The sequence below is a fragment of the Hyperolius riggenbachi genome, chromosome 6 (genome assembly GCF_040937935.1).
Source record: "Hyperolius riggenbachi isolate aHypRig1 chromosome 6, aHypRig1.pri, whole genome shotgun sequence".
Lineage (NCBI taxonomy): Eukaryota > Metazoa > Chordata > Amphibia > Anura > Hyperoliidae > Hyperolius > Hyperolius riggenbachi.
This window is the reverse complement of record NC_090651.1, coordinates 224,359,986-224,375,844: the sequence shown is the minus strand read 5'-3', so window position 1 is coordinate 224,375,844 and position 15,859 is coordinate 224,359,986. Positions and strand designations below refer to the sequence as shown.

General features: G+C 45.7%; 1 protein-coding gene across 5 annotated transcripts in view; it reads left to right on the top strand.

The window, feature by feature from the left end:
• Positions 1–15,859, top strand: part of LOC137521345 (2,7-anhydro-N-acetylneuraminate hydratase-like) — a 272,083-nt gene that overhangs the window by 19,540 nt on the left and 236,684 nt on the right. For all 5 annotated transcript variants that reach the window (XM_068240474.1, XM_068240477.1, XM_068240475.1 and 2 more), the window contains exons 2-3: positions 10,121–10,180; positions 12,259–12,357. In XM_068240474.1, the coding sequence (XP_068096575.1) occupies positions 10,121–10,180; positions 12,259–12,357 (159 nt within the window). The remainder of the gene's footprint in view (positions 1–10,120; positions 10,181–12,258; positions 12,358–15,859) is intronic.

Here is a 15,859-nt window from a genome sequence, read left to right as displayed (position 1 = left end):
CTCTTTGGCCTAGGGGCCCGAAACTCACCAGTCATGTTCCCCCTAAGGGTCCCTACAATGCTAGAAAATTTGGTACTGCTGAGCCATTGCCCTTTGAAAAGATGTGAGATTTTGGAAAGTGAAATAGGGAGGCAATGAAAGTCTATGGGGGATTTTACCAATTTTGGACCCCTGTAACTCTAGTTTGCAGAGATGTAGGGACCACATCTTTGGAATCCAAGTCTAACAATATGTCTTCTACCTGCATGAGACATTTCGTGAAATTCAGACGTTGCTAACGGCCATGGCTGAGATTTATGTACGTCACTATCACTACCATTGAAATAGCCCAAATAAACAGGTTTTTGTGACCCTAGGCTATGACCTCTTCGGCCTAGGACTGCATTGAACGCAACCCACGCATTGTGCGCATTCTGGACAACACCAATTACTGGGTTTATACCCTTCTGGATCCACGGTACAAACACAATGTTCCAAAACTGCTTGAAGAAAGAGTCCGACAGATCAAAATGGAAGAATACCAGCAGGCCCTTGTGGAGACTTTAAAGAGGAGATTGACATCCTCCCCCTCCTCTAGCCAGTTGTTCGCCGACAGACTGACTTCCGCAAACCCAGGACGACCAGGAGGGCAGCAAACAACACAAGCCGCAGCTAGTGCCCAAAAGGGAATGGTATCGGCAGTGTCCTTGGAGTGGGAAAATTTTCTGACACCCATGCAGCAGCACACAGAACAGCAAGCGTGCAGATCCACCTCCAACACCGATCGCCTGGAGAAGATGGTCAAGGACTACATGTCAGATGGCATAGCTGTGTTGAACAATCCATCTGCACCCTTCAACTATTGGGTATCGAAGCTAGACACCTGGCACAAACTGGCAATGTACGCAATAGAGGTGCTGGCTTGCCCGGCAGCCAGCGTTATGTCGGAACGCTGTTTCAGTGCTGCCGGAGGCATTGTCACAGATCGGCGTATCCGCCTCTCCACAGAAAATGCAGACCGTCTGACTCAAATTAAAATGAATCAATCCTGGATTGGAAACGACTACGCAACACTCCCGGACCCCAACCAAGTAACATGAACAATGAACATCTGTGATGGGTTAGAGTTTCCAGTCCCTGTTTATTGAACCTCTCATCTGTATTACATTTATGACTGCATGGCGACAAAACGCAAATTGCTATCCGCACGCTTCTTGTCCTCATGCAAGGCCTGGGTTGTTGTGTCTCAAAGCGTGGCCTTCTCCTCCTGCGCCACCTTCCTCCTGTTCCATCACGTGTGCTGCTGCTGGGTTAGCGTTACCGGTCCCTTTTCCTGGAACCTCTTATATGTATTACATTTATGACTGCATGCCGACAAAAAGCATGTTACCTGTGCAAAGAAAACAGACATTTCCCGCATTTAAAAGACAGTTTTCCCTTTGAAACTTTAAAATCGATTTTCTCAAAAACTATAAGCTCTTTTTGCTAAAAAATCTTTCCTCTTGTACCCACTCCCAAGGTGCATATACCCTGTAAATTTGGGGTATGTAGCATATAAGGAGGCTTTACAAAGCACGAAAGTTCGGGTCCCCATTGACTTCCATTATGTTCGGAGTTCGGCTCGAACACCCGAACATCGCGGCCATGTTCGGCCCGAACCCGAACATCTAGATGTTCGCCCAACACTACACGTGACCCGTTCGGCCAATCACAGCGCTAGCCGAACGTTCGGGTAACGTTCGGCCATGCGCTCTTAGTTCGGCCATATGGCCGAACAGTTTGGCCGAACACCATCAGGTGTTCGGCCGAACTCGAACATCACCCGAACAGGGTGATGTTCTGCAGAACCCGAACAGTGGCGAACACTGTTCGCCCAACACTACTGCCTATAGAGCATGCCCTAGTGGCTGCAGCTCTGGTCCTTTGAGTCCGCCAGGAGAAAAGTGTGATATAAATGTTATTTGTCTTGTCTACTTTTTCTCTTGTATTGAGCATAAATAGTAAATTTTAGGCCAGCAATTTCAGGCCAGCAATTTCAGGCCAGCTTCAGTTGGTATAGTGGTTAGTGTGCTTGTCCACCATACAGTGAGACCCAGGTTCAAATCCCAGCCAATGTGAGTTGGCTTTTATGCTACAAATCCTTAACCAGTTCGGCCTATCTGGACGAGCTTCCTCGTCCAGATAGGCACTGGTGCTGCCGCCGGCTCGTGCGCGCGATCGGGCGCGCTCCCGCTGCCCGCCGCTAGCCCCCCGATCAGTGAATGGGAATATAATTCCCATTCACCGATCTAACTTCCCCGCAGAAATACCGACGCTTTCTCTCCAGAGAGCGCGGTATTTCTGCCCCCAGGAAACAACTCCTCAGCATTTTAGTTCCTAGATGCGAGCTGGTTCGCATCTAGGACTTTTTTCACTGTGGCCATCTTGTGGCCAAATAGTAAACTGCACCCACATACATTTTTGATTAAACAAAAACATTATTTTACATTTAAAATTAGCAGTTTCCCTCCCACACCAAAAATTACCCACATACACTTTTTTTATTAAAAAAAAAAAAAAAACAATTAAAAAAAAAACAAAAAACAACATAAATAGTTACCCAAGGGTCTAAACTTTTTAAATATGCATGTCAAGAGAATATGTTATTATATTATTTAAAATTATAGGCTTATAAATAGTGATGGACGCAAATTGAAAAAATGCACCTTTATTTCTAAATGAAATATCGGCACCATAAATTGTGATAGGGACATCGTTTAAATGGTGTAAGAACCGGGACAGATGGGCAAATAAAATACATGCGTTTTAATTACGGTAGCATATATTAATTTCAAACTATAATGGCCAAAAACTGAGAAATAATGAATTTCTTCCGTTTTTTTCTTATTCTTCCTGTTAAAATGCATTTACAGTAAAGTGGCTCTTAGCAAAATGTATCACCCACAGAAAGCCTAATTGGTGGCGGAAAAAACAAGCTATAGATCAATTCATTGTGATAAGTAGCAATAAAGTTATAGGCGAATGAATGGGAGGTGAACGTTGCTCGGATGCATGAGATTTTCGGCACTGCGGCGCTGAACCGGTTAAAGGGAACCTAAACGGAGAAGGATATGGATTTTTCCTTTTAAAATAATACCAGTTGCCTGAATCGCCTGCTGATCCTGTGTCTCTAATACTTTTAGCCACAGCCCCTGAACAAGCATGCAGATCAGGTGCTCTGACTGAAGTCAGACTGGATTAGCTGCATGCTTGTTTCAGGGTGTCATTCAGCCACTATTGCAGTCACAAAGATCAGCTGGACTGCCAGGCAACTGGTATTGTTTACAGGAAACATCCATATCATTCTCAGTTAAGGTTCCCTTTAAAGGAGAACTGTAGTGAAAGGTATATGGAGGCTACCATATTGATTTCCTTTTAAGCAATACCAGTTACCTGGCTATCCTGCAGATCCTCTGCCTCCAATACTTTTAGCCCTAGACCCTGAACAAGCATGCAGCAGATCTGGTGTTTGACATTTTTGTAAGATCTGACAAGATTAGCTGCATGCTTGTTTCTGGTGTGATTCACACTACAGTGGCTGGATAGTGTACTGGTTAAGGGCTCTGCCTTTGACATGGGAGACCAGGGTTTGAATCCTGGCTAGGTCAAGTACCTATTCAGTAAGGAGTTCAAGGCAAGACTCCCTAACACTGCAGGGTGGCCTCTTGAGCACGTCCCTGTGGCTTGCAGCTCTTGAGCGCTTTGAGTCCGACAGGAGAAAAGCACTATACAAATGTTTGGATTATTATTATTACTGCAGCCAAATAGATCAGCAGGGCTGCCAGGCAACTGGTATAGCTTAAAAAGAAATCAATATGGCAGCCTCCATATACCTCTCACTACAGTTCTCCTTTAAGCAACCTAATGGTTCTATTGCATTGAGCATAAATGTTAAATTTTAGGCTAGCTTCACTTACTTCTGTAGTGGTACAGTGCTTAGGGTGACGTGCCCACCACACAGTGAGATCTGGGTTCGATTCCCAGCCATGGTATGATGTATACTCATGTATGTATTCCCAGTTATGGTATGATGTACCAGCTATGGTATGATGTATACTGGTTTTTAAAATAGTATAATTCCCTGGCAGAAGAGACCCTCCGGTAGGAGGGGGGAGGAGGGAAAAGGTAGAAGGGTGGGAGGAGGGAAATTAAAATTTCCCTAGCAGAGTGTGTAGCAGCTGTCCCATAACTAATTAGTGTAGGTAGGCAAATGGTATAAAGGACCTTGCTTGGAGGAGGGAGGGTGGGCGGGTCCTCTAGCAGTGATGTGTATTTCACTGAATTAGGTGGGGCTCCAGGTATTAGAGCTTTTGAAACATGTTTTCTATCATTTTTCCAGTTGATAGAATTTTTTAAAACTTTGAAAGTTCGCCTCCCCATTGAAGTCTATTGCGGTTCGCGAACTTTTTCGCGAACCGAACCTTTCGCGGAAGTTCGCGAACAGGGTTCGCGAACCTAAAATCGGAGGTTCGGCCCATCTCTATTGCTGAACCCTGCCCGATATCTTACTACTCTCTTGCTTGCCGATTCTGTACTGTACCTGCCCGCCTGTTACTGATCCTAGCCTGTCTGACCTTCCTACTCACCAGTGAGCCCTTGTCACTGGTGAGGTGCTCTTATAATAGTACCCACCAGCTCCTCTGGTGAGGTTTTGTCAAACTATTCAGTTACTGTGTTCTAATAGTACCCACCAGCTCCTCTGGTGAGGTTTTGTCAAACTAATCAGTTACTGTGTTTTAATAGTACCCACCAGCTCCTCTGGTGAGGTTTTGTCAAACTATTCAGTTACTGTGTACCAATAGTGCCCACCAGCTCCTCTGGTGAGGTCTAGCTAAACTATTCTGTTACTGTTGCACCAAGCACTACATACTTTGTATTCTGCCAGCTATACTTGTATTATTGTAGATACTGCAGATCACCACATAATCAGGTATAGCGTCTGTATTATTGGTGATTCTGCAGATCACACATAATCAGACGTCTGTGTTGCTACACCAATCGTTACAGTCTACAGGTTACAAATGTCCTGGGTTACAAACAACCCACCGATACTAATAGCACAACCATCGCAATGACAATACTTCCACACAGTACAAAGAGCTTGTCGGATCTTCATGAGACATTTTTAGTATGAGTAAATGACGCAGGGGGGCAAAAGGAGACACTAAAGGCAAAGGGGGACAGAGGGAAACACTAGAGACCAGGGCCAGTCTATGCAATTCACTTTTCACCAGAGTTTTCTTAGGTGATATTTTTAAACTTGTCAATAAAATGCCTTCCAAGCCAACAGGAAGCAAGAAAATACATTTTGGCACTTTTTTAGTTGAAAAGTCCTGGAAAGTCATTTTAAATCAAAGATGAATAATTATCTTCTAGAAGAAAACTCAGGTGAAAAAGTGAATTGCATACGGCCCCTGGTCTGTGGAGTCGGTGCAAAATTCAGCCAACTCTCAGTTTGATGCCCCCAGTTTCAACTCCGACTCCTGTAATTCACATATAACAGTCTTGTTTATTTGAAAGGATGTAATATTAACCCTTTCCACTCTGAGTTTTTTTTCCTAAAGGGAGTCGTTTCTCTTCAGTTTCATGTTTTTTTTTTATTTCACTTGGTAGACCTTTACGATTGGGCATAAACGTTCCAGTTATGTGAATTTTTTATTTTAGTAACTTTTGTGCCAATATGTGACTGGTATAAAATCGATCTGTAAATAAATGGTATCCATGTCCAGGAGTGGCTTGTTTCAGATTTGTACAAAGATGAAGGACAATGCGAGCTGAAAATGGCAAGTCTGGCCTTGGCAAGCTTTCCGTAGTTGCAGATCCAAAATACGGTTGAAACGCAAAGAGGTATCCAGTCTCACAATCAGCCATAGAAAACACTCGTAGCCCCCACTTGCTTGGTTTATGAGGATTGTACATCTTGTACTTTGATCTTCTTTTGAAACTAAAGCTGGCCATACACTGGCCCGATTTGCCGCCGTTTCGACAGCAGATTCGATCACTGGGATCGAATCTGCTGCCAATCGTTTGCGCTACACGCCGAATTTCGATCCATTTTGTCCGATCCCGTCGATCGCTCCGTGCGGAGAATTACCGTCGATCGCCCGCTGGTAGGGAGTGCGACGCTAGCAGCGTTCCAGTACCCAAAGACCGACGCAATAGAGCCGCATACATTACCTGCTCCGCCGGCACGACTACCCCCGGTCACCGCTGCTCCGTGTCCGCGCTGGTCTCCGGCATGCTTCAGTTCCTCCTGCCCGGCAGGAAGTTTAAACAGTAGAGGGCGCTCTACTGTTTAAACTTCCTGCCGGGCAGTAAGAAGTAAAGCATGCTGGACCTGGAGACCAGAGCGGAGAAGACAGCGGAGACCTGGGGAGACCTGGGGACTGGAGTCGCGCCGGCGGAGTAGGTAATGTATGCGGGTGGGGGCAGCACCACCACCACCATAACAGATTGTGAACGGTTTCAGGCTGAAATCGGTTCACAATCTGTTTGCAGTAAAGGTAGCCATAGCCATAGACATACGATCCCTCTCTGATCAGATTCGAACAGAGAGGGATCTATCTGTTGGTCGAATCTGATGGCAAATCGACCAGTGTATGGCTACCTTAATTGTGCTTTCATCAATCACTACATTCCTGTGGGGTACAAACACATCTGCATCTTTCTTTCATATGCTCAGTCAAGTTCCTGACCTTCCAAGCCCCTAATTTGAGGGCCTTCAGGACCACTGATGGGTGGAGAAACGTAGCATCCAATGGATGCTCGCGAGAAAAAATATCTCCAAAAAAGGTGGTGTAATTGATCCACTAAGTTAAGAAAAAAATCCTGGATAGATCCCCTTTCTTGCAGTGTCATCCTAAGAATTACTCCAAAGTATGCCTTTATTTCCTGCATAGTAACATCAGTCCAGCTCCTCCAGATGGATCTGGGTAATGGAGGTTTATTTTCTAACTTCATTTTTGCATAATCATTTGTTTCATTAATAATTTCTTGTAATAGGGCCTCCCTGTAAAAAAAAAAAAAAAAGCTAAAAAAAAACACTGACAGTTTCTGGAACATTAGCTGCAGACAGTTGTACCCCTGCATTACACACAGTAAAGGGAAAATTATGCAGCAAACAGTCACTTGTAGGAGAGAAGCTTGCCCGGTTTAAGCGGCACTGGGGCCCCAGGGCAAAGGTAACCTGGGGGCCCCCTACCCCCCCCCCCCCCCCCTTCTGGCAAAGTCATCCCCCAAGGTCCCCCCTGCAGTAACTCCCTGGCAGCAAACCTAGTGGTATGGCCAAGTCGTTTTTTTTTTTTTTTACTGATGTTGTTGATTAATGGCAGTACTGTCTTTTTGTTTATATCACCCATGATTAGTAGGACGCCAAATTGTGGGCGATATCAATGACACGACAGTACTGTCATCAATAAAAGCAATAACAGGTTGTGGCCCACACACCAAAATAACCTCACACATGAAGCCCCCACCGTTCAACATCTAATTTGTCCAGACTCCTATAACACCAAATGATACTGCTCAAGTCCCTGAAGATAGCAAAGCAAATGGCAAAGGGGTGGAGGGGGGCTTGCATGTGTGAGATTGTTTTGATGTGTGGACCTGCCACAATTGAACCTATTATTGTTTTTATTAATAACAGCACTGTCTTTTTATTGATATCACCCATGATTCGTAGGACACTAAATCGTGGGTGATATCAGTAAAATGACACAACAGTACTGTCATTAATTAAAACAATAATAGGTTGTGGCAGGCCCACACACCAAAACAACCTCACACATGCAAGCCCCCACCTTTCAACAAAATGTGACTTGTCCAGTCTCCATCCCCAGACAGACTCACCCTTTCTCCCGATTACCTGGATCTGACATGGCATGACATCTGTCCAGATGCATACAATCACGATCCTCGGCCTCCAGCTCATGCATAAAGTCCAGTCGCGGCCACAGCAGGGCCCCTGTTCCTCCTCGCAGGTACGGACGTACTGATATGACGTCCCACCACAGGAAAGGATGGAAGGCGGAAGGCAGGCGGAAACCATGAAAACCGGGTCGACGTGGCGGAATTAGGCAACGTACATGCCCGCAGCCCTCCCTGCCTGCCGCTGACAGCTCCTTAGCACCCACCAGCCGCACCAAGTTACACCGTGCCATGCTCACGCCAGTGTACCTGACGGCAAACGGCCACTGCAGGCACATTTAACTTTTAAAAGGGAGATGCTTTGGGGCCCCTCTGGGGCCTGGGGGCAATTGCCCCTTTTGCCTTTATTGAAGTGCTGGCCCTGGCAAGAAAGAATTTGCAAGGGATCTGCCAGGAATCTGCAAGAAAGAACCTGCGAGGGATCAGCAAGAAATCTGCAAGAAAGAACCTGCGAGGGATGAGCAAGGATTGTGGAAGAAGTAATCTGCCAGGAAACTGCAAAAAGCACCCTGCAGAGAAGCAGCAACAATCAGCAACAAAAATGCAGAATTGATTCTGCCACTTCCTGCACCTCCGGTTTAGGGGAGGGGGGTACCACCTGTGTGGGCATGTAGTCTTACATGCCCAATAAACATGGGGAGAGAGTTCGGGCTTTGCTGGGGGCCAGATGTGCCTGCAAACCGCCACTGAAATAATGTTCTGCACCGGTGGTGCCTAACAATGAAACATCCCTGGTGGTGCTTAAGCCTGAGACCCCCAGTGGTGCCTAACCCTAAGCCCCCCCCCCGGTGGGCCTAACCCTATCCCAACCCGCCTCCTGGTTGGTTCTAACCCTAAAACCCCCATGGTGGTGCCTAACCCTAAGACCCCCGATGGTGCCTAGCCTTAAGACCCCACTGGTGGTGCCTTACATCCTAAGACATCCCTCCCAGTGGTGACTAACCTCAAGACGCCCTCTGGTGGGGCCTAACCCTAAGACCAACCCCCCTGGTGGTGCCTAACCCTAAGCCCCCCTGGTGGCGCTACCCCAAGACCCCCCTGTTGCTTAAACCTTAACTTCTACCCTGAGCCACAGCAAATTTGGCTGTCTGGAAGTAAATTTGGGTGTCCGTACCGCCCAATAGACTTGCTAGCACTGAGGCATGTAGATAAGCAAATTGCAGCATCCGCGCCCGCTAGACAATCCTAAAATTTGCATATCCGCATGCCTCACCACCCACGATTCAATCGGGCACCTCCGGGCACTGAAACGTGCCTTCTTTGCTGCAAATTGGGTGCCTCCAGGCGCCAAAATTTACCACCTTTGCCGCAAACCTGATCATTTACATTTTACACAGTATTCCAATATTTTTTAGAATCAAAGTTGTGCAAGGTGCCTGCAAACATTTCCCCTTCCTTTGTCCTCAAACAAAGGGCACAAATATGGGATGCAGATCACAGATAGGTAAGTTACACTAATGGTCAGGAAGTTTGAAGAGCGACAAGAGAGCAGGTAAAGGTACTAAACAGTAGGCGATCATTAGATCTCAGAAAGGAGTAAAACAATAATGAAGTGTATTTGGGATACTGATCAGAAAGCAACTGGGTTGATTAAGCATATGTTGCATCCCTTAAAGAAGAACTCTATCTGTAGTCTTCTTGCTAAAATATTTGTTCTAAATGAATGAGGATTTTACATTGCAAGAATCTCACAGATTCTTAAAGTGTTACTACACAGTAGGCGATCATTAGATCTCAGTAAGGAGTAAAACAGCAATGGAGTGTAATTGGTATACTGATCAGAATGTAACTGGGTTGATTAAAGGAAACCAGAGCTGTCGATAAAAGAAGAACTGATACTTACCCGCTGCTTCCTCCTCTCGCGGTCTGCTGGTCAGCCCCAGTAATTGCCAGTCTGGGCATGCGCAGTAGCCCAGACTGATTCTGACTGAGACTATCATCGGGGCTGATCGCGGCTTTACGGCAGAATGCAAGATGACTGCGAGGGACTCACACATGTTTATGCTGCAGGAGGAAGCAGCGGGTAAATATCGGTTCTTCTTTTATCGACAGCTCTGGTACACTTTAAGTATATGCTGCATCCCTTCATTTAGAACTGTAAACATTTGTGCCTACATGTTTTTATTGATGCTGCATTTGTAATTATATATTTTTTTTCTGTTAATTTCTCTTCCAGGAATCAAATGATAAAACTGATGTGGAAAATAAAGAGGACAGTTTTTTTGATTTTGAGTTGGTAAGTATGTTGGTAAGAAAGTTGTAGAAGGAAATATTAGTTCAGGGATTCTCAAACTGGGTGGCGCGGCACCCTGGTGCGCCTTTAGTACCTCCCAGGGGTGCCTCAGGCTTCATCCCCATCTTTTGTGCATTGCCATCAGTAATGCAACCATACATTGATATACAATGCAGCTACATTACCCGTGAGTTAACCTTTAGTGCCGGCAGCCGTGGCTGAAGTTGGACATCAGAGGAATCGGGGTGGAGTGACGGGTCGGTGCGCCTTGGCCTGGGTAGGTACGAGAATGTTTGTCCAGCTAATGGGGGTCACTTACAATCCGGAGGGGACGCTGAGGTGATGCTGCATAATTAAAGTGGGTGTTACTAACTGCTGTCCCCATGTGGGGAAATATCTGTGCTCTACAAGATTCTTTATGCTTGCCATGTTCATTCATGGGGGATGCTGCATAATGGGGGGAATGCTGCCTCACTGGCTAACTGGACTGGGGGATGCTGCCTAATAGGGGCTAACTGATTATCTGGAGGGCATGTTGCCTAACATGGGGGTCAATGACTATTTGGAGGGGGTAATGCTGTCTAACATGGGGGTCACTGACTATTTGGAGGGGGGATGCTGCCTAAGAATCGTCATAACGGCATTTCGGTAGTTGTTTTTGCCGAGGGGTGCCTTGAAAAAAAATTATCTCGCCCAAAAAAGTTTAAGAACCACTGTATTAATCATTTGGCAGAGGAAAGGGAACACAGCTACAAACTGCTTCTAAACTTTACTGAGATCAAGCAGTTGTGATTTTTCAGGCCCATATTTGGACAGAAAATACAATTTAGACCTGTGATTATGTCTAAAAATGCTCTCTGCCTTTAATGGGGTAAGGGGTGCAGTCATAAATAAAAAAATAAAAAAAAGTATACATTCATCTCACAAGCTGACACCCCCTTGTGATGGCCATGCAAGTATGCCGATATGTTTCTCCATTCTCCCGAAGAATATGACAATCCTTATCATATTGCCTGTATATAGCAGACTGAAAAGTTGCATGTTAGAATTGTGTATCATACATCGATAAATCGACCATAAGGTAGATCCCTTTCTGATCGAATCTGATTTTTGAATCTGTTTCAGAATGAAATTCATTCAAAATCTGTAATGCTCCCCCCCTGGGCTGGCAGCAGAGCTCTCACCTGTCCCGTTGGCATGTGTTCTCCTAGGCTTGGCGGTTTAACTTCATGTGGCGGGTCTCCTCCTCCCTGTGTCACTCTTCCTGCTGCTTAGACCACTTGTGTTTGAACTTCGGCTTGTGCTTCATGGCACGAAAAGAAGAGGACACTGGAAGGAGGAGACCCATTGCATGAAGTTGAACCACTGGACCCAGGGGGACACGTGCCCCAACGGGACAGGTGAGCGTACTGCTGCTATTCTGCATAAGTCATCACTGAATCGAACGCCAATACTGATGCACTCCTGACCCGCTGCCAATCAAGCAAACTTTTCCATCCTGTCCAATCAATATTGGACAAAAATGGGTTGGCAATGTTAGCGTTAACGATTTGATAGCAGATTTGATCACAGTGATCGAATCTGATGTATATCGACTGGCTAATTGACTAGTGAATGGCCTTTTTTAGAGCAGTTTTTTGTTTTTCTTCACTGAAGTTCTAACAATGAGAGCATGGACGAATGCGCAGTTTGGCTGTTCTGCACTGTGATGTGATGTGCTGAAGCTACATCTCTCATTACACCTGATCTGGTGGATGAGTGACTCGGACCTGATATCATTGTTCTACAAACTGAAGGCAAATTAGGATTCCTGACAGATTAATTAGAAGCGATTTGGGATGCTGACAAGAGCAGACAAGCTTTATTACAGAATCCATATTCACAGACACCGAATAGTCACTTGTGATTTACAACACATTCCATCAGTTCTACAAGTGACTTCTTCAGTTCAAATGAAGTGAAAGACTTTAAGAGGAACTCCAGTAAAAATAATGTAATAAAAAAGTGCTTTATTTTTACAATAATTGTGTATAAATGATTTAGTCAGACATCTTCTCTTTGTTTTTGTTTTTATCCTTTAGCCGGTACCAACTAGATGTGTAACAGTCCTGATTGTGGGCGGTGGCAGTCGCGGAACGGTTTATTCTTATTTTGCTGTCAATTTCCCTAAAAGAATGAAGGTAAGCAACATGTTCCTATTTTCTGCTTTTTCTAGTTTGGGTGTATTTCAGTCTACACGGATGACATACAAAGAAATCCAAAGCACAGTCGGTTAGTTTGGAACCAGTACAGTATATCTCCACTTGCAGGGGGAAAAAAATCATACTGATACGATACTCAAACAAACCCTTCCCTTTTAGTTAGTGTGTAGCTGTCTGATTTTTGAAAGCTGCTGAATTCTGTTTTCTTGCAGCCATGGCATGCTTGTTTCCCTGTAGACCCAGTGCTTCATTCATGCAGGTCAGTGTGCTCACAGCTGCACAGAATTTACTGTGCCAAATTAGTTATAGCTGCTCAAGTTCAGACATGTAATTCCGTTTTAGGTAAGCAGTGTCCAGAGGGGTTTGAGGAAATCTTTGCAGTGCATATTCTTGCCTGAAATATTATTTTTTTCCACAAACATGAAGCTGCACTTTACATAAAGACATAGTATGTGTGCAATGGACAGCTGATCCACCTTTGCTCTGGTCTTCTTTAAACCTTTAGCATACTTTAACAGTAAATGAGCCTAATTAAACAATAAGTGTACTTTTACTGTAAATAAGCCCAATTAAATCTGGGTTGCATCCAGTCTAGTACGTTACCATGGATAATTTTTCTACCTCACCCAATTCCCAGTCTGTATAATTACACTAGCACTGATGTGGGTCTGCCTGTTGTGCTGGCAACTTTCGCTGCCTCTCCATTTTTATTCTAGACCCTCACTGCTTTTCATGGCGGCATGCATCATATCCCTTACATAATTGTGATATGCTCTGTACATATCAAGTTTCATTAGTGGATCTGGGCAGAAGGCACGGGTGTAACAATAGTCAATGTGATGGGGGGGGGGGGGGGGGGGCATGCAGCGGAGCTATGTCATTGTATTTACCTGATTCTGCTGCCACACATCTCGTCTTTCTCCCAGCAGCCAATTGCTCTGTGCTGTATACATGGCTCCCAGTCATGTGACATCGGGAGTTGTGTATGCAAGGCAGGGGGACTTGGTAAATATAGTCATAAAGCACAGCCCTACTTATCCTGGGAAGGGGGGGGGGGGGGGCATCTGCATAACTGGCTGCCTCTGGGGGGTGGGTGGGCATCTGCAGGGGAAGTCGGGTATAATATTGTTTCCTGGGGGGGGCTGGGCATCCCTTGTGATGTGGTGTTAATTTTAACTTCTCTAGCAGCTGGCAAGAACACATATCCGGCATCAAGCTAACCTGGCCTGTGCCAGATAGTATGGATTCCACTATATGCAGGTGTCATACCAAACATATACAAGTGGTGTTGACCAGAAAAAAACTTTACGCTGGTAAAACTAAATTTAGCTGTGTTCATTGGCTAGCTGCACTTTAGTTGATCAGCAGCTAACGGATTGCCTTTTTAAAGAGCCTAGGAGGTCCCACCAGAGGAACATAGGAGCTCACACCAGAGGTATACTTTAACTTCTGGCAAATCTGTAGGCATGTGTGCCTATCTGACTTTGTTTAACAACTGTTTTGTGCTGAACAGTGGCGTAACAATAGGCCCTGCAGCCCATGCTACCGCGGGGAAGGCCCGGGGCCCCCCCCTGGGGCCCGCTCGGGGCCGTTTCGGGGGGGCTGGAGGGGTGGCAGCATGAGGGGAAAGCCTTGGCCACAGTCGGCGGGAAGAGGGGAAGTTCCCCCCCCCTCTCCCTCACCTCGGGGCTCTCCCCTCTGCGCTTCCCTCCAGCTAGATATAGTGTGAGCAGTGGGCAGCGGCGGGCAGATACATACCTTCTTCCATGCGATCCACCGCAGACTCCTCGCTCTAGCGGCTGACGTCACTTCCGGAAGTGACGTCAGCCGCAAGAGCGAGGAGTCTGCGATGGAACGCACAGAAGAAGGTATATATCTGCCCGCTGCCCACACTATATCTAGCTGGAGGGGAGCGCAGAGGGGAGAGCCCCGAGGTGAGGGAGAGGGGAGATACTTCCCCTCCCCCCGCCGACTGTGGCCAAGGCTTCCCCTCATGCTGCCACCCCTCCAGCCCCCACGAAACGGCCACGAGCGGGCCCCGGGGGGGGGGGCCCGCTCTGACATTCCGCAGGGGGGCCCGGTGGGGCCTAGTTACGCCCCTGGTGCTGAGTGTTGTAATATTTTATTTCTTTTTGTATGTAGAAGTTTTTAGGTTTCTTCCTCTGTCACTATATATATATATATATATATATATATATATATATATATATATATATATATATATATATATATATATATATATAGTGTATACAGTGGGTTGCAAAAGTATTCAGCCCCTTGAAGTTTTCCACATTTTGTCACATTACTGCCACAAACATGCATCAATTTTATTGGAATTCCACGTGAAAGACCACTACAAAGTGGTGTACATGTGAGAAGTGGAACAAAAATCATACATGATTCCAAACATTTTTTACAAATAAATAACTGCAAAGTGGGGTGTGCGTAATTATTCGGCCCCCTGAGTCAATACTTTGTAGAACCACCTTTTGCTGCAATTACAGCTGCCAGTCTTTTAGGGTATGTCTCTACCAGCTTTGCACATCTAGAGACTGAAATCCTTGCCAATTCTTCTTTGCAAAACAGCTCCAGCTCAGTCAGATTACATGGACAGCGTTTGTGAACAGCAGTTTTCAGATCTTGCCACAGATTCTCGATTGGATTTAGATCTGGACTATGACTGGGCCATTCTAACACATGGATATGTTTTGTTTTAAACCATTCCATTGTTGCCCTGGCTTTATGTTTAGGGTCATTGTCCTGCTGGAAGGTGAACCTCCGCCCCAGTCTCAAGTCTTTTGCAGTCTCCAAGAGATTTTCTTCCAAGTTTGCCCTGTATTTGGCTCCATCCACCTTCCCATCAACTCTGACCAGCTTCCCTGTCCCTGCTGAAGAGATGCACCCCCAGAGCATGATGCTGCCACCACCATATTTGACAGTGGGGATGGTGTGTTCAGAGTGACGTGCAGTGTTAGTTTTCTGCCACACATAGCATTTTGCATTTTGGCCAAAAAGTTCCATTTTGGTCTCATCTGACCAGAGCACCTTCTTCCACATGGTTGCTGTGTCCCCCACATGGCTTGTGGCAAACTGCAAACGGGACTTCTTATGCTTTCTGTTAACAATGCCTTTCTTCTTGCCACTCTTCCATAAAGGCCAACTTTGTACAGTAGTTGTCCTATGGACAGCGTCTCCCACCTGAGATGTAGATCTCTGCAGCTCGTCCAGAGTCACCATGGGCCTCTTGACTGCATTTCTGACCAGCGCTCTCCTTGTTCGGCCTGAGAGTTTAGGTGGACGGCCTTGTCTTGGTAGGTTTACAGTTGTGCCATACTCCTTCCATTTCCCGTGTTGATTATAGTGGTGTTCTGACTTGGCTAAAACGGCTCAAGGACTATGTTTAAAGGAATACCGAGGTGAAAATAAATAGATGAGATAAACTATTGTATCTATCCTGGTACTCCTAAAAATGACTTTTAGC